This window comes from Microcaecilia unicolor, chromosome 1 (assembly GCF_901765095.1).
Source record: "Microcaecilia unicolor chromosome 1, aMicUni1.1, whole genome shotgun sequence".
Taxonomy (NCBI): Eukaryota; Metazoa; Chordata; class Amphibia; order Gymnophiona; family Siphonopidae; genus Microcaecilia; species Microcaecilia unicolor.
In genome coordinates, this window is record NC_044031.1 from 379,295,994 (window position 1) to 379,321,108 (window position 25,115).

Genomic DNA, 25,115 nt, shown 5'->3' on the forward strand with positions numbered 1-25,115 from the left:
GGCAATGTCCTATTGTGGATTCAAAACTGGGTTAAAGATATAAAACAGAGTAGGGTTAAATGGTCAATATTCTCAATGGAGAAAAGTAGATAGTGGGGTTCTCCAGGGATCTGTGCTAGGACCACTGCTTTTGAACACATTTATAAATGACATGGAAACAAGAATAATGAATGAAGTGATCAAATTTGTTGATGACCCAAAGGTGCCCTGTTGCTAAAGGGCGTTAAGCCTTAATGTGTGGTTAGTTTGCCAAAATTAAGCTACTGCAAAATGTGTTAAGATGTTTTGTGGTATTTAGCCTGTTAGCATGTGCTATCATGCACTTTAGGTATTTTATAAATATATATTTTAAGGGGTCGTATCATGGGCGGAGAATGGGTATGTGAGCATTAACCAGCTATTTGCATTATCACATGCTAATTGGCAGCACTTAGCACTTTTGCTCTCCCAACTTTCTTCTCTTGGTATTAGTGGACTTCTTCTAGCTTAGTTTGCTTCTTTCCTTATAAACTGTTCTTATAATGTCACTACTGCTACTTTCACATCTTTCTTCACGCTCATTAACCTGCAGTGTCCCCAAGGGTTCTATTCTGTCACCTCTTTTCTTTAATCTTTTCCCAAGTCCTTTTGCAGCTTTTATCCAGTCTGCTGGTTTTTCTTACCATTTCTATGTGGATGATATACTTTTCATTTTTCCAACTAATCCTTTCTCTAAAATAAATAAAAACCCCAAAGAATATTATAATGCCTCTACATTGTTCCATGCTGTGACTGCAGCTCAAATATTGTGTACAATTTAGGTCACTGCATCTCAAAAAAGATATCACGGAATTAGCAAAGGTACAGAGAAGGGCAGCCAAAATGATTAAGGGGATGAAATGACTCCCTTATGAGGAAAAGTTAAAGGAGTTAGGGATCTTCAGCTTAAAAAAAAGATGGCTGAGGGGGGATATTATAGAGGTCTATAAAATAATGAGTAAAGTGGAACAGGTAGTTTAGTTTGGTTTAGTTTATTAGAGGCTTGATATACCACCCTTCAACAAAAATCAGAGTGGTATACAACAATAACAACAATAAATAAATAAATAAATAAATAAATAAATAAATAAATAAAAACAAATAGGAAATAAGCAAGGAACTCCATAAAAAGACAAACAGGGATAGCACATGAAAGAAATTAAGTAAGAGAAGAGCATAGGAGTAAACCAATCACAATGGCAGGATCACTTGGCAGCCAAGAAAGTGAAGGCTTGGGAAAAAAAGTGAGTCTTGAGGAGGGACCGAAATCAGGAATAGGATTCTTCACAACACAAATCAGAGGAAGCAGCAGAAAAAAACTGAGTATGGAGTTGATTTGAGACAGGAACAATGAACAGGGGGGAGAGAGAGAGAGAGGAAAGGTTACAGCAGAGCATAGAGACATAGAAAGGATGTAAGGAGAGATGAGGGCAGAGAACTAGAAAGGGATCCCAGAGTATAAGACCTTGTGGACAAGAGCAAAGATCTTAAGTTGAATGCAGAAACAATGCCAATTGGAAAATGTGGGATATAAATGCCAAAATAAATAAATAAACATGGAGCCAAGCCAATGGTGTTGAGCAAGGAGGGAAACATGGTCGGATCTGTGGGCACCAGTGAGCAGGCAGATGGCTGTGTTTGGACAGTCTGGAGCCATTTGAGAGTGGATTTGGGAGGGCCAGAATAGACAATGTTACAGTAGTCCAAGCAAGAAGAAACCAGAGAGCACAACAGAGTAGCACATGAATTATCATCTAAATAAGGACAAAAAGAGCGAAAGAGAACGGCTGTGGAAGAAACCTGAGAAGCAAAAGAAATCTGAGATTCCAGGACAACACCCAAGTATCTGAAAGAGTGTGTTGACTGAAGCAAAACATTGTGAAGGGAGGGGGTAAGGGAGGGAGAAAAAGACTGGCCGGTAATCCAGAGTGCATGAGATTTTGAAGGGTTGAGAACTAAACGGTTGTCAGTCAGCCACGCATCAATTTTATCTAAACAGGATTGAAGGATGGACAGATCGATGTTGGAGGGATTTTGAGGGGAGATTAATAGTATGTCGTCAGTGTAGATAACTTGATAATGGTTGACTGGATCAAGGATGCCAAAGGACTGAGAAAAATATTAATAGAATATTAAATAGAACCAGAGAAATTGAAGAGCCTTGGGAGACTCCACATTTAAGGGACAGAACTTGAATGTGGAAGCATAACAGAAAAGGAATGGTCCTTTAGGAAAGAAGAGAACCAAAGAAGTACAGAGCCAGAGATACCAAAGGAGCCCCTGCCTTTCTAAGAGGAGAGAATGACTAACCAGGTTGAAAGCTGCACTGAGATCTAGGGAGATAAGAAGAGTAAAATGACTGTGGAGTGAAGTGTGTAAATCATTAAGGAGAGGTCAAAATAGTCTCAGTAGAGTGTCCTTGGTGGAAGCCAGATTGAAAAGGGTGAAGAAAACTGGAAGATTTATTGTTTATTCTTTCTAAAAGTACAAGGACTTGTGAACATGTAATGAAGCTACTAAGTAATACATTTAAAACAAACTGGAGAAAATATGACTTCACTCGTTGTATGATTAAGCTCTGGAATTTGTTGCCAGAGAATGTGGTAAAAACTGTTAACATAGCAGGGTTTTAAAAGGTGTGGGCAAGTTCTTGGAAGAAAAGTCCATAAACTATTATTAAGGTGAACTTGGGGAAAATCCAGAGCTTATTCCTGGGATAAGCAGAATGAAATCTATTTACTCTTTTGGGATCCTGCCAGGTACTTGTGATCTGGATTGGTCATTGTTAAAAACAGAATTCTGGGCTTAATGGATCTTTGGTATGTCCCAGTATGGCAATATATACTTATGAGCGTAATGGTTTTCTCTCTCTCTCTCTCTCTCTCCCTCTCTCCCGTGCCTTTTTTATATACAGAATATACACAGATTCTAAGAATAGACCAGAATGTTAGACTTGTAATCCCCAACTAGCATCTAATATGCATTCCCTTGGTGTATTTTTTCTGGTTTCACTCTATCTGTTGTTCTTGGAAAGAATACAACAAAAGAAAAAACATCTTTCATTCGGGAGCCTCACCAGATCTCCATGCTAATAAGATGCATGCTGTGGAAATATTTCTTACACTAACAGACCCTCTAGCTACAAATAATTAGAAAACTAGTTTTTTTTTTTCTGGCTGTAGTAATTCTGTCTGGCGGTTGACATTGCCACGTGGCATTCCCATAGCTCTGGAGAGAAGGAAACTATGGGTTTTGCTGAAATGAGCATATTTTGAGAAAGAAAGAAAGAGTGATGGAGGGAATGCAGACAGTTAAGACAGAAGCGATACAGAAAGGGGAAGCTGACAGCTGTAGTTCCTTGGCCACTTGGGAGGCAGTTTTGTAACTGGGCACCTCCTGTGATGTGCTCTAGTGGTGCACAGTGCACACCTATTCTAGAACAGGTGCTCTTATAGAATACAAACGTAAGCTGCCGTCGGCGTGTCTAACATATAAGTGTCAGCAGTTATATCGGTAGTAGAACTGATGTAACTGTGGGAAGGGTGCACTTATTCTGTAAGTTATACATTTAACTGGGAGCCCTACACATGCTCTTTTTATGCCCTGTCCACATATACACCCCTCCCCCCTTGCAATTGAACACCATAGCACTTACATATGCTCTTACAGAATAGCGCTGAGGGTACTTACATGCATATGTGCTAATTTGCTCAGTATTTACATGTGCCTTGCATGTGCAACTCTGGGCACCTAATTATAGAATTTCCCTTTTGCTACTGACTAGAAGCCACCTGGTAGTATAATTATCTGGCTTCTGGCCACAAGGAGCAGACTAACAATCTCAGAGCCAGCCCAAAGGTATCTGATGCCCTAGGCAAATCTTCAGCTGTACACCCTCTCCCCTAGGGCAGTTCAAGCCCCTCCCCCTGCTCCAGTATCTTCATTTACCTTGCCTACCCCTCCTCCATATAAACCAGCAACTCCCCTTCCCTATTCCCTTCCATGTTCATCAGCAGCTCCTCTCTTCCCTTCCTTTCCCTATCTCTCCAGGTGTGCAGAATCTCCCTTTCTCTTCCCTCCTCTCTTGTACCCAGCACTCCTCTTCCGTTTCCTATCACCCATGTCCAAAATCTCCCTTTCCCTCCCCCCTCTCCCCAAGGTACCTAACATCTCATCTCTCCTTTCCTAGACCCCAATCCAGCATCTTCCAACTCTTCCTTTTCCCCTACTACGGTCTGTCCCAGAGCCAGTGGTTAGGAGGTGGGGATAGAGCTAAGCAGACTTATACGGTCTGTGCCAGAGCCGATGGTGGGAAGTGGGGCTGGTGGTTGGGAGGCAGGGATAGTGCTGGGCAGATTTATACGGTCTGTGCCCTGAAAATGACAGATACAAATCAAGGTAAGGTATACACAAAAAGTAGCACATATGAGTTTATCTTGTTGGGCAGACTGGATGGACCATGCAGGTCTTTTTCTGCCGTCATCTACTATGTTACTATCCTGCTTATAATCGAACGAGAATAACGCCCAAGTTCCGACCTAAATCGGGAGATGGGCGTTCTTCTCACAAAAACAAATAAAGCGGCATAATCGAAAGCCGAACTTTGGACGCTTTCAACTGCACTCCGTCGCGGATGCGGACAAAGTTGACGGGGGAGTGTCGGAGGCGTGGTGAAGGCGGAACTGGGGCGTGGTTATCACCCGAACAGAGATGGGCGCCCTTCGCCGATAATGGATGCGTTTGTAGCTAGAATTTAGGGCACTTTTCCTGGACCCTGTTTTTTGACGAATAAGGCCCCAAAAAGTGCCCTAAATGACCAGATGACCCCCAGAGGGAGTCGGGGATGACCTCCCCTGACTCCCCCAGTGGTCACTAACCCCCTCCCACCACAACAAATGATGTTTCACAACTTTTTACTTTCACCCTCAAATGTCATACCCTCCTCCCAAGCAGCAGTATGCAGGTCCCTGGAACAGTTGTTAGGGGGTGCAGTGGACGTCAGGCAGGTGGACCCAGGCCCATCCCCCCCCTACCTGTTACAATTGTGCTGCTTAATGCTACTAGTCGTCCAACCCCCCCCCAAACCCCCTGTACCCACATGTAGGTGCCCCCCTTCACCGCTTAGGGCTATAGTACTGGTGTAGACTTGTGGGCAGTGGGTTTTGAGGGGGATTTGGGGGGCTCAACACCCAAGGGAAGGGTGCTATGCACCTGGGAGCTCTTTTACCTTTTTTTTTGTTTTTGTAAAAGTGCCCCCTAGGGTGCCCGGTTGGTGTCCTGGCATGTGAGGGGGACCAGTGCACTATGAATCCTGGCCCCTCCCACGAACAAATGCCTTGCATTTATTCGTTTTTGAGCTGGGCGATTTCATTTTCCATTATCGGTGAAAAGCAAAAACGCCCAGCTCACACCTTGGCGAATAAAGCATGGGCGTCTATTTTTTTTAAAAAATACGGTTCACTCCGCCCCTTCACGGACCCGTTCTCGGAGATTAACGCCCATGGAGATAGGCGTTTCTGGTCGATTATGCCCCTCCATGTTACTAGGCTTGTCGCAACCATTGCCACTGTCACCTACTTCCACCCAAGCAGAACAATAGCAGAATGAAGATTATTACAATGCAGGGCCTTGGGCAAAAGCCTGCATTCAAGGCCTAGAACATAACATAAAAACATAAGACTATCCATACTGGGTCAGACCAATGGTCCATCTAGCCCTATATTCTGCTTCCAACAGTGGTCAATTCAGGTCACAAGTACCTGACAGAATCCCAAATAGTAGCAAGATTCATGCTATTGATCCCAGAGACAAGCAGTGATTTTCCCCATCTCTATCTCAATAACAGACTATGGACTTTTCCTCCAGGAACTTCTCCGAACCTTTTTTAAACCCAGATGCACTATGCGCTAATACTACATCCTCTGCATCAGATCATCTTGTGCCTCATTGGCAGGTTATCAGTAGGTCACAAACCTATTGCACTGGTAAGAGAAAACAACAACAACAACTATACTTAAGAACAATGGGTGACATTCAATGCACATCTGAAGGCGTCCTTATTTCAGCAGGACTTCATAATATTGCCATGCAGAAAAAAGTTTGGGGCCCTTTTACTAAAGCTTAGTGTATGCTAATGGACATCAGCATGATCTAAACGCTGCATATCCTGCTTTATTCCTATGGCCATGTGGCACTTAGTGCACACTAATGTCTGTTAGCCCGCACTAAGCTTTAGTAAAATAGCACCTAAATTTCTTTCTTGCAGGTAGTTGTAGAAGGGACTTGTGTGTCTTGTTAGGTTTTTTCTTAAATTATTTTGTTGTTTTATGCTTTTATGTATGTTGCTGTTTTGATTTTATACTACATGGCGGTCATTTTACAAACGCTATTTACACATTAAACATCCCAGTCCTGGCAAAATATAAGCAGTCAAAACATATAAATCAGTATTTTACAAAAGGGCAGGACAAAATGTTTAAGCCACTATGTATAGAGACAGCGAAGGCATGTTGGGGGCAGTACAGGGGATTATCAAGGGTGTCACTATGTGAGTGATGTCTATCTCCGATTCTGGATAGCACACTGATGTACATCCTACATCAGATGAATGTTGAGACTTAGACCACCTTTAAATCATGAAAATGTGTTTCTGCAGCATGACCCTATGACTGTTTGCATTGGTGCTGACTGTGAGAGAGATGAAAGTGAAAAGTTTGTGAGCCTGATTTCTATTTCTGTCCACATAGGTCTGTCATCTGATACCCCTCTATCTCTATATCTGCTACCTCTTCCACCTTCCAATACTGTGCCAAATACTTCTTGCTCCTCATCTATCTCCTTCCCCCTCTGTGGTGCAGCAGGTCCTGTGATTCTGTCTGATTTTCTTTATGCTCATCATTCTACCCACAGACCCTTGTGCCATCTGAGGCACTGACAGTTCTTCGTCACCATGGCAGATCCCAACCCATGCCTTTTGTGTGGTGTAGGTGCTGAGTCTTAGCCCTGCCACAACAAAAAGATTGTGGTGTCTCAGAAATTACCCTCCCCCCACATGTCCACCTCCTCTAAGGTGAGGTTTCCCTTGTGGAACAGGAACTGCTACTTTGGAGCCAGTACAAATCTTCCCATGCAGCCTCTGCCAGAGATTGTAAAATGGCAAGGCTGACATTTATATATGCGTTACAAAAACATCTTGGTGTTGCTATTTGATATGTTCAAGTTTCTGAAATTGTTGGCAGCTCTAAATGTTTAGGGCTGTAAAATGTGTATACCTACCATTTTATAAAGCTGGCAGCTTCTCTGGCTCAGTATTGGAATGTGAGCCAGATTTGTTTATAGACGATTTGGGTGTTACAACATTCTTTTTATTTCGATTCCTTTTTTGATTTGATGCCCTTTTTAATGTATTTTCTAATGGTGTATATCTCTTGTTCTCTTTTGGTTCAGTGCTGATTAAAAAAAAAAAAGCTGCCTGCTAAATATGTCAGTGCTCTGAGGAAGATTTGTCTCAAGTACTCCTGGATACCAAGCCTAGTGCTTTAGCCAAAAAGCTATTCCTGAAGTGCAAGACATAGTGCTCTGCTCTGCTCTGTGATACAATATATTTTGTACAACTGAGTCCTATGGAGGAGTAGATTAGTGGTTAAAGTATCACACTTGAAATCCAGAAGTGCCTCGTTCAAATGTCACTGCTTCTCTTTGTGATCTTAGGCATGTCACTTAACCCTCTCTATTGTTTTAGGTACAAAATTAGATTGTGAGCCCTCCAGAGACAGGAAAATACCATGTGCTACTACTGAAAAGGGTGTGAGCAAAATCCAAATAAATATTTTGAGCCCCAGAGCAGTGCTAAATGTTTTGCACACACTATATTTTCTACCACCGCCACAGGCAGCACTAGACATTTTCCCCTGCAGGCAATGAATGGACACTGGGGACACGGTGGGGACATGGTGAGGACCTCACAGACGTTATGTACTTGTCCTGAGGGAGTAAGGCATGATGGTGTGAGTTCGTATGGGCTATTTTCAGCTTCTTGGGCACGCTTGGGTACATTTTTTGGGGGGGAATGTTTTACATTTACCACATTTTGAGACATCATCGTTGATATGCTATATATTTGCCTATAAGACTCCTTGTTGGAGGGTAGAGATATGTTGATTTTACATTGGACTTCTATGTTTAGTCCTGCATTTGTAAAATATGTCACAGGCTCTAGACATTTTATATGCTGACATCCACGACTTTTCTTAAATAGCGCTGCACATTTTTCAGTTGTAATCCACCTAGTTTTTTTTTGTTTGAATTGAAATGCAATAAACAAAAACCAAATCAATAAAACAGTAATCCAGGGATTCATACCAAAGTGCAAAATGTATTTTATTAAAGAAACTTGCAGAAAAAAAAATCCATACTAAAGTACATCATGTTTATTTCATAAAAGCACCAGTACATGAGGATACAGTTAGTTTTGCTCCCCCTGTTACTCCCTGAATTGTAAGTACCCGTGGAGCAGAGCCCATCCACCCTGGTGGTGGACTGCTACATGCATAACTGAAGAAATGTGCCTCGCCTACCAAATGTATAACATACTGCATTGCTTGTGTGTACCTGAGGAGCAGACTCTGTCCACATGGGTTGTTAAGGGGTAACGTTAGAATTTAGCACCATTGATCTAAGAATGTGAAAAATAAACTAGTGGGATATTTTAATGTTGACCCTGGGCTATAGTATAGTCATTCTGAGGGTATTTCATAAATCATTTTCATGCATAAAACACTGATTTACAGGTGTAAAGGGGCATTTATAAAAGCTAGGTCATGCCTAAACGTGCAAACTGGCATGTACTTGTACAGTAGGGTTGCTCAGGGAGAAAGTTTGGTGGAGCATGGACGGAGTCACAATTTACACAGGTATTTTATTTTACATGCATATATTTATTATCTGTTGTTGAGCAGGCATAAGGTCTGTGCCTTCAATCTAGGTGCCATTAGTGTTATAGAGACACATTGACGCCTGTGAGTCCTTATAACAGCCAATCCCAACTCAGTTCTTGGGGCACACCTAGTCCCATTGGGTTTTCAGGATGTCCACAATAAATATGCATGAGAGAGATTGGCATGCATTGCCTCGATTGCATGCAAATCTAACTCACAAATATTCATTCTGGATATCCTGGAAACCTGATGAGACTAGGTGTACCCTGAAGACCGGGTTGGGAATGGCTGCTTTATAAATGAGGTGCCTTCCTGTCCAATTAACCTAAGTGCCTTAAATTTATAAAATGACCCCATTGTGTGCAATGCTGACTATAAACATTGAATATTCAGTATTAAGTATTGTATACAGACATGTGAGTGTAGTTTTGTAACAGATCACACAACAGTCCAAAAAGGGGTCTATTTTGTAAAAGCACAAAAAAACTAGGTCCAGAATAATTAAACAATCAAAACCCACCAGAATATCTTTCACTATACCTTATAGATTGTCTATAAATATTCTATAAGATGTGGAGGAGCATTTTCGATATGAGGTCTTAGTCGGATTTTGGATGTTTTGAGCTAAATGTCCAAATTCCGAATAGCAAATGTAACTGTTTCTGAAAAAAGAAAAATGTCTCTCTTTCTTTATTTCGAAAATACTATTTTGAACAAGGTTTTGTGCGTTTATCTTTTTGGGCCATTTTTGAAAAAAATGCACAAAATCAAGCCATTGGGATGTAGGAGGGGCCAGCATTTTTAGTAGCAGACTGGTCCCACAGACATCCCAGGAGGGCAATGGGGCACCCTAAGGGGAGCTGCAATGGACTTCAGACAAATGCTCCCAGGTACACATTTCACCTTTGCTCCCTTATCTCGTCTGGTGAGCCCTCCAAAACCCACCCAAAACCCACTACCCCCAAATGTACACCACTACAATAGCCCTTATGAGTGAAGGGGGCTCCTATATGTGGGTACAATGGGGTTTTTGTGAGTTTTGGAGGGCTCACAGTTTCCACCACAAGTGTAACAGGTAGGTGAAGTTATTGGCCTGGGTCCACCTGTCTCAAGTGCACTGCACCCACCACTACACTACTCCAGGGACCTTCATGCCGCTTCAATGGACCTGGTGTTAGCACAGCGGGTAAAAAACCCCCAGACACACATGGCCATACGGTAAGAGAATTCTTACCTCATGGCCATTTGGCAGGGAGCGCTCACTACCACACATTGAGGTGGTGATAAGGGCTCCCATGCTAACCTTGTGGTAACCAGCCAGCACGCAGCGATGCTCGATTACCACTAGGTTACCACCACGCAAGCCACTTCCGGGGGTTTTCTTTTTCTCCAGGAAATGGTGCACACTCTGGGTGGGACCATCACCGGTGGCTGCGTTGGGCCAGTGGTAGTCCTGGAAGTGCGAGCGGTAAGCCTGCATTGGGATTTCTGCTGTTATGTAAAAGGGCCCCCGAAAAACAGATCTAGACCAAAACGTTGAAGTTTTCGCCCCAGACGTTTTGGTTTTGTTCCATTATCGCTGTAAACATCCAAGTGATAGGCATGCCTTAATCCCTCCTTTGAAATGCCCCCAACATACTCCCTTGTGACTTGGATGCACTGCAGATGAATTGCATAGATAAATCTCTACAAAATAGGTTTTGAAAATACCGATTTGGACGTTTTGAGAAGAAATTCACCCAAATGCTGCTTCATGACACTTTTTGAATGTTTTTCTCATTGGAAAATGAGCCACTTAGTGAAGGTTATTCAGGTGATTTTTGATTGTTGTTACCAATGTTCTCTCTAAACTGGAGTCCTCCAACTACATTACTGCCAGTAGGGGGTGGTGGTTCAATATTCTGTTTTCAATCGCTAGGAACAGGCAGGTTCACTGGAGTCCTGCAAATCTTGCCTGTCCCTTACTATTGAAAATGTGGTAGTGAAACAGCACCCCACTAGCAGGACTATAGGTAGAGACTGTAGGTTTAGGACTCCCACTCAACTTAGAGGTAACAGTGGTTGTCATTTCATAAAAGCAGCATAGGCACCTATATGCCTGTATAAAATAGGCTGCCACAGATAGACCAACAGCATTCAAATAGCCATTAATGCATTTAGGGGTCCTTTTACTAAGGTGTGCGGAAAAATGGCTTGCGGTAGTGTTGGCACAGGTTTTGGGGGCGCACCAATGCATTTTTCTTCGCTCCTGTAAAAAAAGGCCTTTTAAATTTTTTTCCCGAAAATGGACGTGCGGCAAAATGAAAATTGCCACGTGTCCATTTTCAGTTTGAGACTTTACCACCAGCCATTGACCTAACAGTAAAGTCTCACGCAGTAACCGGGCGGTAATGACCTACGCTCGCCAAATGCTACATGGCGCGCGTAGCTGATGCTTGCCAGAAAATAAAAATATTTTTCTGGCGCGTGTAGGAGACACGTGCCAAAAATGAAATTACCGCAAGGTCCAAACGGTAGCCATGTGGTAACTCCATTTTGGCACGCGTTGGGCATGCGTAGACGCTTACGCGGCTTAGTAAAAGGGCCCCTTACACCTGCTACAAAAAAGATGTACATAAATACACATATGTAGTATGTAGAATACGCACTTACATTGCAAGTCCTCTTCACTCCACCCATATCCATGGGCATGCCTAAGAGCAGATCTTGTACAAAATAGGCACACTCTTTCTGTGCGACTACTTCTTACCCATGAATCCAGGCAGCAATTTTATTAAAGCTCTTTTCTGTGTGTGAAATAGGCTTTACATCTGGAAAAAGCTTTTTAACATGAACCCCGGGTGTTTAGCACTGTCAACTGGCTGTAATAATGGGGCATGACTTACTCTTTGCTGTAAGACTGAGGGTGTTTTTTTACTGATCACTGGCTGTGGTATCAGCAGTGACGGTGATTCATTTCATGGGGCTTCCATTTAAAACCCACCATTTTGTGGCTGAGCTTGGAAGGCATTTGATTTCAGAAAGTTTTGGGCAACGCCCTTCCCATCAAAGGACTTACAGTGGCTGAACAGATAAAAAAAAAAAAAAAGAAAAGAATGGTTGGACTGTTTTCCCCCCCCCCCTTTTTTTTTGATAAAATATTTTGCAAGACAGAACACATCCATCAACTTCTTTCAGCTATGGGTTTCTGTCCCCTCTCCCACTGACACTCACTCTGTGCTCGATCAATGTATCCTCAAAACAGAATAGAGGACTCCACAGGTTCAAAACATTCCATCACTAGGGGAAAAATGACCTCAGACATTGCAAGACATTAATACGCAGCTGGGTTATTCATCACAAGTCCTGTCTTTAGTGACAGTTCAATCACTGGTCCAAAAAAAACCCTTTATAATTTTTTATATGACATCAAAAAGTCCATTAATATGAAATTGTAGTGCAAAACTGTGCAAACTTCATATTTTTAAAACCATTTATTATCAGTTTGGAGAGGGTTAAACGATGTGGCACTTATCTTAAAAGAAGAATCCTGACAGGTGCCCGTTTTGTCTAAAATTGCTTCATCAGATGATCATCTTGAATTAACAGCTTGAAACATCACCACTCAAAACTCCATTCCCGCCTCAGGAGGAGGGAACCGAGTTTTGAGTGGTGATTTTTAAAGCTGTACTTTAAGAAGACCCTCTGACGCAATTATAAAAAAAATTATAAAGGGGTGATTGAACTGTCACTAAAGACAGGACTTGTGATGAATAACCCAGCTGCGTATTCATGTCTTGTGACGTCTGAGGTCCTTTTTCCCCTAGTGATTGAATGTTTTGAAACTGTTGAGTCCTCTATTCTGGTCTGAGTTGACACTACATTCAATAGTGGACTATTTTTGCCATTTTTTAATCAATGTTCTGAATGTATGTACTACCATCTCTGTCCTAAAGTAACCAACCTGTAGTAGCTATCCCTTTTGTGAAGTGACAGTAGAATTCCATTTGCATGTTCATTGAGTGAGTAGCTTTAAAGTTAAGCACTAATGACTCACAGATGAACCCCAACCTATAATCCAATGTGCCTATATAAGAGAAACTTAATCCAATAAAGAAGCATAATCCCAAACCCCACTTCAATTAAAAAATATATAATAACAATATCCCAATCTTCATGTGAAATAACACCTAGTTCCGCCAGGATTTTAATTATAATCCACATACAGATGTCCCACCGGACTCTTTTCAATCCTGATAGTTTGATCCAGTTCTAATTTTCCCTCATTTCATTTATGGACATAGATACAAAGGAAGAGTCAAAACAGGAGGAGTGTCCAGGACTAATCTGGGTCACATGACCACCTTATCCAAAAGTAAAGCAAATCCATGGTTGAACTCCAACAGAGTCAAATCTTGCATTTCATCTGACAACATGTGGTAGAACCCTAATTTACAGAACACCCTCAACCACCCTCAACTACCAAAGGGACCTATACTAGCACCTGTTTTTTTTCACCCTGATCTTTCTCCGTTATTGCACAATGTAGTAATTTTGAGCAGACAAGGAATAGGGAAGACAGTGGAGAAAAGAGATAAAGCAAAGGAGGGAGGGAAGATGGGTGCATTAAGGATCAATATTGGGTTTAATTAGGTAACCACTAAAGGTGATATAAATGTCCACATCGTCGCTGTAGATGGCATTCTCACGCTCACGCTTGTACAGGCGCACCCATATTTCATCATTCTCCTGCAGCTCCAGCATCAGGCTCTGGCTTTGCATGATGCTTCGGTCACTGGGCTGGGCATAGAGGATCACTTTTTCCTGGTCGTTACACATGATATGCATATAGGTCTCTTTGAAGTTCCAAGTATGGATGTTGAGGCTGAAGAAGTAGATTCCAGGCACATAGCAGTAGAACTTTCCCTTGAACATGTTGAAATGGCCAAATAGATTCACAAAGACTGTGTCAAAAACAAGGGTCTGGTAGTACTCACTGCTGTGAAGAGCCTTTTTACGCCCCACAGAGAATGCACCATAATGCTGCTTGCAAGGGTCTCCTGGAATGCCCATCTGACCCTTAATTCCTTTAGGTCCCTGAGGACCTCGCTGGCCTGGTGGACCTTCTTTGCCCAATTTTCCAGGGATTCCTCTTTCTCCTCTGTCCCCTTTGTCCCCTATGGAAGAAAAATAATATTGTCCATTATTGGAAATCTAACTATTAATTGTCTGCTGATGTTAAGAGGTTTTTCATTTTCAGTTCATCTCTGTAAACTCATGATCATCGTATATTTGCCTTAATACTTTGAGGAAAAAGCTCCAGACATGTAACTCACATTCACTTTCATTTTGATCTCCAGTTTTCTAGACACTGTATTCATCAAGGTCGCTTTCAACACCACAGGGGAGGACTGACCATTTGGGCAACCGGACAGTGCCTGAGGGCCCATAGGCTCTAAGGGGCTCAGAGGCTCTGCCTCGTTGCCCACCACCAGACACTACAGCCCCCATGGGGCACTGGTGGTCTAGTGGCCGCTGACGCTATTCACCCTGGTTGCACCGCTGTGTTTATAAAATGGCTGCTGAGACTACCGTGGGAAGTCTCGGCAGTCATTTTGTAAACACAATGTCGTGCCAGGCAGAGTAGAGGCAGCGGGTGGGCAGGAAAGAGGGATTTATTTCCAGCCCCCGAAGAAGTCACAGCCACTAGACCACCAGGGCCCTTCAAGGTGAGGGGTGGGGGGGACAGCAGCACACAGTGGGAGGGAGGCAGCACAGTGAGGGTGGGGGCACTGGTGGTGGCAGCAGCAGTATGGCGTGGGGGGGGGGGGGGAGGCCTAGAGTAGTCTCAGTGCCTGAGAGCCCAGAGTACTCTCAGTCTGGCTCTGTAACACCATATATAATTAGGGCTTATGATCCTAGGTATTTATCATTTGGAATTGTAGAGATGTATTTTTGAGGCAAGTAGGTGCTCTCCCTGGATCAGAAAAATAAGGGGTACATATTCAGTATTTTTTTTTACCTCTGCTGGCACTATCCCTGGATAAGGGGCCATCTCCGGGCTTCAGCACTGAATATCCAGGCACTTGCATCCAGCTCATATTTATGAGCTTAAGTACAATTTCAGCACTTAACTGCATAAAGATAGAAATGCATTTTATGCGGTCCTATTTATGTGGTTACCTTATATGGTTTAGCAGCAGTGCTTTTTTTGTAGAAAAAAAGGTACCGGTACTCATTACGGGTGGGGTCACCATCTATGGCTCCACCCCTATGGTAGCCACACCCACAGTAGCCACACCCCTTATATCAGCCGTGGCGCATATAAGCAGTATCATTAAAAATACTATTGGAGCAAAAAATAACTTGTGATTTTTTTTCATTATAAATAATTTCTATAAGCTGTTACAGCTCTAGTATACCCAGTGCAAAATAAGACAGCAGATGTAAATTCTCAAATTGGACATCTTCAAAACACTAAAATGAAAATAAAATGATTTTTTTCTACCTTTGTGGTTTTTCTTAACTTGTTGGTCCCAGTCTCTGATTCTGAGGCTCTTTATCTGATCCCTTAACTCCGTTTCCAGGGCTTCCTTTCCATTTATTTCTTTACTTTCCTCCTTCATTTCTTGCCCTATATCTATAGGTAAAAGCTGGGTCCTCTGCGGACTTGACTGGAGGAGGTATAGAGTGGATCCAGCTTTTGTCTATCATCCATGTGCAGATTCTCTCCTCTTTTCCCTTTCCCTCACCTTATCAGTATGCATCTCCTTCCTCTCTCCATCACGTCCAGCATTTTTCCTCTCCCCCTCCATCCATGCCCAGCATTTCTCCTCTCTCCTCCCCTCCATCCATGTTCATCTCACTTCTTCTCTCTTCCCTCTCCTCCATCCATGTCCAGCATTTCAACTCTCTCTCCTCCCCTCCATCCATGTCCAAAATTTCTCCTCTCCTCTAAATCCATGTGCATCTCCTCCTCTGTCTTCCCTCCCCTCCATCCATGTCCAGCATTTCTCCTCTCCCCCTCCACTTCATCCATGTGCATCTACGTCCTCTGTCTTCCCTCCCCTCCATCCTTGTCCAGTATTTCTCCTCTCTCCCTTCCCCTCCAACAGTGTACATCTCTTTCCTTCCCTCCAACATTTCTCCTCTCTTCCCTGTCCTCCACTCCATCCATATCCAGCATTTCTCCTCTCTCCCCTCCATCCATGTGCATCTCCTTCCTGTCTTCCCTCCACTCCATCCATGTCCAGCATTTCTCCTGCCCTTCCCTCCATCTATCCATGTCCAGAAACTCTGCTCTCTCCCCTGCCCTCTCTTCCCATCCATGTCCAGATTCTCCTCTGCCCTCCCATCTGTGTCCAGCAATTCTCCTCTCTCCCCTGCCACCCATGTCCAGCGATTCTCCTCTGCCCTCCCCTCCCATCTATGTCCAGCGATTTCTCCTCTCTCCCCTTCCATCTCCTCCCCTCCATGTCCAGCGATTCTTCTTTGCCCCCTATCCTCCCCTCCATGTCCAGTAACTCGCCCTAGGCCTCCACCTGCCCCCCCTTTTAAGCCTCCATCGAGTTCCAGTGCCCCAGCCCCATCTGCCCGCCCTTAGCTTCCCAATAGCCACACCCCCGCAACGCGTTTAAATCTTTTATTTTTTTACGTGAAGTCGCAGCGCCAGCATTAGTGAGAGGACCAGGCTCGCCTCCTCCTGCCTTCCCTTTGTTCCTGCCTTCCTGTGATGTAGTTTCCTGTTTCCACGAGGGCGGGACACTGAAAGGGAATGAAGGGAAGGCAGGAGGAAGCGAGCCTGGTCCTCTCACTAATGCCGGCGCTGCAACTTCATGTAAAAATAAATAAATAAAAGATTTAAACGCGTTGTGGGGGGGGTGGGGCTGTCAGGAAGGTAAGGGCGGGCAGGTGGGGCTGGGGCGCTGAAACTTGATGGGGGCTTAAAAGGGGCGTCGCAGGTGGCAGGAACGGAAAGCAGGGCTGGGGAGCTAAGGGCGGGTAGGTGAGCCTAGGAAAAAGAGGTGCAGGTATGCTGTACCGGTGCGTACCGGCACAAAAAAAGCACTGTTTAGCATTGAATGTCGGCACAACCACATAGGTGATTACTCTGCCCCCAGGTAGCTCACAAATTAGCCAGTTTCAGCTTAGGTGCTAACTGCAAATATTTAGTGGCACTAACCAATTAAGTGCCACTGAATATCCATGGTTAGCCCCAAACAAGTGATTTTAATGGACAGGAGCCTCTCTTGGCAGTTTAAATTGCTTTGAATATCAATCCCTAAGGGTTTATTAGTGTATCTGCATCATGAAAAAAAATTTTTTGTGGATTTTATTCAATAATCCCAAACCCAATTTTCAGTGTCAGTCCTATGTTGCAGTACTAGCCCTTCTTCTCCCAGCACCAGCATTAGGTCCATTTTCAAGCTCCAGCCTTAGCATCACACCCTTCTCTCAGCCCAATTACAGTACCAGCCCCCTTTTTTCAAGCCTTACTAATAGCATCATCCCTCTTATCCAAACACCAGTCTTAGCCCCTCTTTTTCTAATCGCGCCACACCCCCCATTTTCTAGCCCAGTAACAGCCCCAGCATTAGGCTCCCTTTGCCCATTCCCAGCAAAAGCATCACTTCACTCTTCTCTAGACCCCAGCAACGGTATCAGTCCCCCCTTCTCCAAGATCCCCTTCTTTCAGCTACAGTCTCCTTTCCAACCCCAGCATCAGCCTCCCTTTGTCCCAGCTCCAGCCCTCTATCTGGCACAAAGAGGTGAGATCTTGCATCTTTGCTCCCACAGCTCTGTGCTTCTTGGCCGACTCTACAATGGTTTAAAATTTGAGAATAGACCTTTTTGTAATCTCACGAGCAACAGGAAGTGGCAATTCTTGTATATGAAACCCTATTGAGCGCCAGCAAAGAAATAGAGGGCAGCAGAAGTAAAAATGTGATTTCCCACCATAGGAAATGGGACACCACTCCAATAATGTCATTCAGCTGCAGCTTCAAGCTAGATCTATTTTCTATAGTTCATTTCCAAGGATGAACAATGGTTCTCCCAAGTCTAGCTGGCAAATAATTTTTTTTATGAACTTTTTCCCCAAGAACTTGTCCAATCTTTTTTGAAACCCACTATTTTGGTCACTTTAACCACATGTTTCAGCAACAGATTCCTCAAGTTTAATTATGTGCTGCATTAAAAAAAAAAAAAAAAGACCCCCCCCCCCCAAATTTCTACTATTTGTTTTCAATCCGCTAGTCATTAGTTTCATGAAATGTCCTCTTCCTTTCTGCTGTTTGAGAGGTTAAACAACTGTTCTGTATTTAACCATTCACCCTCACCCATGATTGATCTGCTATCATATCCCTTCTCAGTTCTCTTTTTAACAATGCTGAACAGCCGTAAACTATCCTTTCTTCATAAAGAAAATATTCCATTCCCTTTACTATTTTTCTCACCCTTCGCTAAACCTTTTTCAGTTTGGTTCTATCCTTTCTGAGATGGGGTGACCAAAGCTGCACACAATACTCAAGGTGCAAATGTACCAGGAACTCATACAAAGGCATTATTTTTAGTTAGCTCTTTCTCTATGGAATGGGCTTCCAAGAGTTATTAGATCAGAAGCAAATTAAAAAAAAAAAATTAAGGTGGTGTTGGAAACTTTTTTTTTTCTGCATGGCCTTTGACATCCTGATGGAGGGTGAGGGGAGAATCTAAGGTGAGTCTGCAAACTATGATCCAGCAGTTACAGTAAATATATTACAAAACTAGTGCCTAGGGCCCTCTATTGAGGCTGAAGGAGTGATAAACTTTATTTATTTTTAGAGTGTCTTTTTTCTGTATGAATGTGACAAGTTTTTCTTCTTATTATTTTTATGGAGTTCTTTATTGACTTTTATGTATTTAGCTCTGTAAAGCACCATGATCTTGTCCAATCAGGCAGTATATCAAATTTTAAACAAACATAACTATAATAATATTCTCAGTTTTCTTTGCCATTCCTTTTCAGAGTAGACAATCCTTAATATTTTATTTGCTTTTGCTCCAAGCATGGCACACCGGACTGAACATTTCAATGCATTATCCACAATGACTTCAAGCTCTTTGTCTTGGGTTGCAATTCCTAATTTAGAAGCATTTTATTCCTATAATTGAGCTTATTTTTCCTTCTGTGCTTCATCCTGCTCTTGCCCATATAAAATTTCTTCTGCATTTAGATGCCCAGGTTTCCTGGTCTCACAAGATCCTTCTGCAAATCCTCACAGTCCTTAGCCATTTTAATCCTTTATAAACTGTTGTTGAGAAGCAATGGCTTTGTAAGTAGGGCTGCTCAGAAAGTAAAAAGTGGCAAACACAGCTTTAGAAGTGAGAGGAGATATAAACAGTCCCTGCTCTGTTGAACAGGGACACTGGTCTTAAGTGTCATCATCTACTGTATTTCTGTGTACAGTATAGTTACTTGTGTACAGATATTCATGGGAGCTATGTGTTGGCCAAAACATAGCTCCTTTGTCCATAGATTTTCAAAATTAATTTGAATAGTATTGGGTTGCTTGAATCACTAAGGAGTCCTTTTACTATGCTGTGGTAAGGCTACCGCGACATTTTGAACCAGCATAGCCCCAGGGCAAAAGTGAAGAAGGAGTTTCACTCCTATCTTGGGTTACCAGAGTACAAAAGGTCTGTGCTGGGTAGGGAATCAGATCAGTGGTGCTAGATTGGATGGGGGACCTTGATCAGTGATGATTTGGGGGTACACTGGTTGGGGAGGGTGAGGTTATACTGCTTCTTTTTTTTAATTATTATTTGGGCACGGCATGGGAGCACCCAATTCATCTGCCAAAGCATGTAATGCAGTGCCAATGTGGTAGCTGTCTGTTACCACGTTGCCTTTACACATACTACACTTTATAAAACATGCCCCTTAATTCTACCATAATTGCATTTTGAAATTTTTTATTTATTTTAGTTTTGCTTGGCTAACTAAATTCTATAATCATTATATCCCATGTTCCTGGCCCTCTTAAGGCATGCACATGCCTTAATATGTAGACATATTATATAGGGCAGAGCTGACGTTAGAATATCTTCAGGGGGTAGTCCCTTGAGACAGCTTGGTCTCGGGCGAAACATATGTCGGGCATTTGACCCCCTGAGTCTGAAGATTGATGGACTTTAAAAGCTAAGCCGAAAGCTAAGTCAATTTAAAAATTAAAAATTATAAATAAAAGTTTTGAACTACTTTATAGTAGACCGATGAAGATGATTGATGTTGTCTAACGTTGCCATTACAATAAATATGATGGCAACGGACATCGCTGAGGTCATTTAAATCATTAAATCATCAAGTGATAGTAGTTTGTAAGCAGTGTATTGGTGCTAGTTGGATATACTGGAATTACTACTTGGGATTGCATGTTTGTTTTCCAACAATCTACCATAAAATAATAGCCATTGGTGTGAGTTAATATGTAGACAGGCAGACCCACAGCACTAGCCAACATCCAAGAAAGACTCTGTTTTCTGCATTTCAACAAATTTTTGCAAGATAAACACATAGGTGGCAGAGGCTTAGCCAGGTTTTGACATCAGGGGGAGCAGACTTTTGTAAATAGGCGCCAGTGCAAGGCTGAAAGGCCAGGAGAGAGGGGAGGGCTAAAATCCTTATAGGCATACGCAGTTGGTGACTCAGCTGTTTGGGGAGGCTAAGGTGGGGTAGAGTGGGCCTAGGATGGGGTTGGGGCAGGGCTAGCTAAAATCCTTATAGTGGGGGTAGCACCCATGTCAGTAGTAAAGGAACAGCGGGGGCACCTTTGAACACAGCAGTGAAAGACCCCTTCACTGTGTCTCTGATGCAACTGCACCAGCTATTTCCCCCTAGTATCTCATTGGGAGAGGAGGGGAAAGAGAGACCTGTGAGGGGAGTAGGTCCAGCAGCAGAATAGATAGGTGCCTCTAGCAGTAGGAGAGGTAGGCGCAATTTTTATATGTTTAGGGGAGTGGCAGCTTCCCTTGCGCTCCCCTCCCCCAGCTATGCCTCTGATAGGTGGGAATTCTATAACATGGTGCATAAATTAAGGCTCCACAAAACAGTGCACTTAATGCCAATTCTACAACGGTATTAGGGCATGCTGAACTTACTACTTATCATTTCTATAGCGCTACTAGACGTACGCAGCGCTGTACACTTGAACATGACGAGACAGTCCCTGCTCGACAGAGCTTACAATCTAATTAGGACAGACAAACAGGACAAACAAGAGATGAGGGAATATTAAAGTGAGGATGATAAAAATAAGGGTTCTGAACAAGTGAATAAGGGTTAGGAGTTAAAAGCAGCATTAAAAGGTGGGCATTCAGCTTAGATTTGAAGACGGCCAGAGATGGAGCTTGATGTACCAGCTCAGGAAGTCTATTCCAGGCATATAGTGCAGCAAGATAAAAGGAATGGAGTCTGGAGTTAGCAGTGGAGGAGAAGGGTGCAGATAAGAGAGATTTACCCAGTGAACGGCGTTCCCAGGGAGGAGTGTAGGGAGAGATGAGAGTGGAGAGGTATTGAGGAGCTGCAGAGTGAATGCACTTATAAGTCAATAAGAGGAGTTTGAACTGTATGTGAAAACAGATAGGGAGCCAGTGAAGTGACTTGCGGAGAGGGCTAATATAAGGATAGGGACACTGACTGAATATAACTTGTGTAGCAGAATTTTGAACAGATTAAAGGGGAGATAGATGGCTAAGTGGGAGACCTGTGAGAAGCAAGTTGCAATAGTCTAAGCAAGAGGTGGTAAGAGCGTGGATGAGGGTTCTGGTAGTGTGCTCAGAAAGGAAAGGGCAAATTTTGCTGATATTATAAAGAAATGACAGGTTTTAGCAGTCTGCTGAATATGTGCAGAGAAGGAGAAGGAGGAGTCGAAGATGACCCCAAGGTAATGGATTATTAGCACAAATTTGGCGCCAAAATTTAGGTGCAAACTCTTAAACCATGTCAATGGCAAGCGTAAGTTGGTGCACTTATGTGTGTCTTTCAATGCATGCAACTGATAGTGTTCTATAAGTTGTGCACATTGTTAGGCAGAACGGCAATGACATGCACATCTCTGCTCACAGATACAGCCCACTTGCGATAATATGCTAAGTAACATACACGCCAAGTTTACAGAATAGCGCCTATCACTTGTGCACATAACTACAAATTTATGGCACCAATCAAATGCTTAAGTGCAGCTATTCTATACACTTGGTGCACAAATTGGCATCTTATAATAGCCCCTTAATTCTATAAAAATTGTCAAAAATTGCTCGCACAAATATGGGCACGTGCCCAATTTGTGCACACAATTTAATTGGATAATGAGCTTTTTAACAAGCAATTATTGGTACTAAATGGATTTAGTTGGAACTTAGACGTGTAAATTTAGGCACCCATGCCTAAATTTTACATGTAAAAAAAAGGGGGGGTGCAGAAATGGGAAGGTCATAAGCAGAACGGGGGTGTTCCTAGCATTGTAAGTAGTAAGTAGGATGGGAATCTGCCCACGCTGGGAGAAACGGCTAGGAGCACCAGGCTGGAAGAACAACTAGCAATACAAACATTGCCATCACAGATAGTACTTTGAAACAGTCTATTGATGCTCCCATTCCTGTTTTTTCTTCAGGGACTATAGCAAAATCAGCCGTAGTGACAATGGAGTCACTCTGGAACCTGACATTTAACATTCAATCTTCTTTACAAGTATTGATAACTAAAAACACTAGTGGAAACTAAGGTATTGTCTGAAGCAGCCATTATCCAGGCACAGGTAACTGCTCAACAATCCTCTGAATTGAAACTTTTAGATGAGAAAATTTAAAAATTAGAATCTGTGAGACAAGTCTCAATTAAAGAAAAAAACTTTACCTTTTGTCGTTTGAAATACTTAGAAAATCAATCTAGGAGGCTTAATTTGAGGCTGATGAATTTTCCTAGATCACCTTTAATTACACCTATAGAGATGGTTAAAAAATATTTGGTTGAAATACTAGGAATGGCTGGGGATTCACTGCCTCCTATAACTCGGGCACAGTACTTACAAACTAACGTAAAATCTTTGCCTGGAACTTCTCAAACCTAAGTAGGAGATGCTATGAACCTCACATCTTTCTTGGAATCCCTATGAGAAGTAATTACTCAGAGAAATACTTTGGTGGGTTCCTTTTCCCTGGAGATGGATCGAGATGCAGTACTGAGACTTTCCTTTCGTCATTTGGACTTTCTATTCTTGGGGTCTAAAATAAGAATTTATCCAGATTTGTCTAGAGAAACACAGAAAAGGCGTACAGCCTTTTTGGTTTTGCGCCCAAGGACTTTGGCATTAGATGCAAATTTTGAACTTAAATTTCCTTGTATATGCTGTATATTATTTCAATCTAAACAATTTCAATTCTTTGCTCCCAAGCAGTTAGAAGATTTTTTGCTGTCTAAAGAAGAGGTTAATGTTATTGTCTAGACACAGATGTACACTGTAAGATAGCTTGGAGTAGGCAACCTGGGTAGCATTAATTTAGTATTGCTTCTTAGATACAATGTTAAGTAATCTTTTCCTTTCTTGGATCTAATTTACCTAATGTATAGTGGACGAAAGTGGTGAAGATATTTATGGATAACTTAGAATATTTTGTTATGAGGTATTTCCAATTTCTTGTATTTTTGCTCAATGAATTGTATTATATATATATATATATATATATATATATATATATATATATATATATATATAAAAATAATGAACATAAAAAGATTTGTGTCCCAATTTTGAAAGCTCTTAGGGCTTCTTTTCTGCCATTTTACAGAAGAAACAGCAAAGATAGTTGGAACATGTCATGGTACATTATCTCCTCCCTTGCTTAGTGAAAAATATTGAAGCCCTCATATTATGAGTCATTGGAACAAACACTTACCCTTGAGAATAGTGATATTGATGTAAGGACGGACCTCTGGCACTAGGTATGGTAAGGGATGATGTCCAGTTGTGGTCTGATCCTCTGTGGTTGGAGCAGGGGGTTCTACAGGATCACAGCACCATCTGCAGCTACCTGAGGTCATTGGAGGTTCTTCAGTTGAAGGCTCATTGGAGGGAGCCCCAATAACAAATATTGGTAAAAAAAGGAGGCTCAAGTAAGCCAGGAGGGTAGCTGTTACCATAGTGACCTGGAGGGACAAGAGGAGAGAAAACTGAGGAAAGCCGGTAGCTGACCTTCTAAGTTAATTTGTTTGGTCACAGTAAAACTGGACTTATAGGTCTTACTGAGAAGTTTTTTCCAGCTGGTAAATTACACAAGCATGCTATGGTAACCGCAAACGTAAATACAGGGGAGAAAATGCACCAGTATATAACATCTGATGTATAATGTACCTCATATATGCTAGCATATATTTGTTGCTCATTTGTACTCACAGTTGTGGATGTTGTAATTCTTTTAAAGTTTTAATAGACAAATACAAATATTTGAATAAGAAATTTAACACATGATATATGGAACATCTAGGTTTTGAGAACTTTTTCTGATTTTGAACAAAAAAATAATAACATTTTTTTTAGAATTGCTTAGAAAACAATATCAGCTGCTATATACTAAGTCAAAGTTTCAGTAGGAACACAATAGCCATCAAGTGGCTTACTCCAATCATTGCTGATTATGAGTTTGTTTATATATATATATATATATATATATATATATATATATATATATATATATAACAGGTAGCCTAGGTTGTTGGGAGGCAAGGTAGGTGACTATTTCAAGCCTATTTTAAAGAGACACATAGATACCTATGGGGTCCTTTTAGTAAGCTGCAGTAAGCACTAATGCGTGCTTGCTGCAGCTTAAAATGGCTTACTGTGGGGCATCCTCAAGCATTTTGTGGTAAATATATGTGTGCTACCCATGCATTAAAAAATATTTTTCATTTTTTAGTTGAGGGGGGCAGAAAGTGGGTGATTCTGTGCTAATCAGTTAGCACAGCTACATTACCACATGCTAATTGATTAGTGCAGGATTAGCACACGAGCTCTTACTATCTATAAAATAGGTGACAGTAAGGGTTTACATGCTAATTTTTGTTAATGGCCATGTGCTAATGGCAACATTAGTGAATGCATCTAAGCACTATTCTGCTTGCTTGTTAACTTACATAGCACATATTTT

The 25,115-nt window shown here is 42.2% G+C and overlaps 1 protein-coding gene across 2 annotated transcripts in view; it reads right to left on the minus strand.

The window, feature by feature from the left end:
* Positions 1-11,470: 11,470 nt before the first annotated feature.
* C1QTNF6 (C1q and TNF related 6) overlaps positions 11,471-25,115 on the minus strand; it is a 58,228-nt gene continuing 44,583 nt past the window's right edge. For both annotated transcript variants that reach the window (XM_030190072.1, XM_030190071.1), the window contains exons 2-3: positions 23,868-24,117; positions 11,471-14,110 (exon numbers count right to left, since the gene is read on the minus strand). In XM_030190072.1, coding sequence (XP_030045932.1) covers positions 13,560-14,110; positions 23,868-24,111 — 795 coding nt within the window. In that variant the 5' untranslated portion in view covers positions 24,112-24,117 and the 3' untranslated portion in view covers positions 11,471-13,559. The remainder of the gene's footprint in view (positions 14,111-23,867; positions 24,118-25,115) is intronic.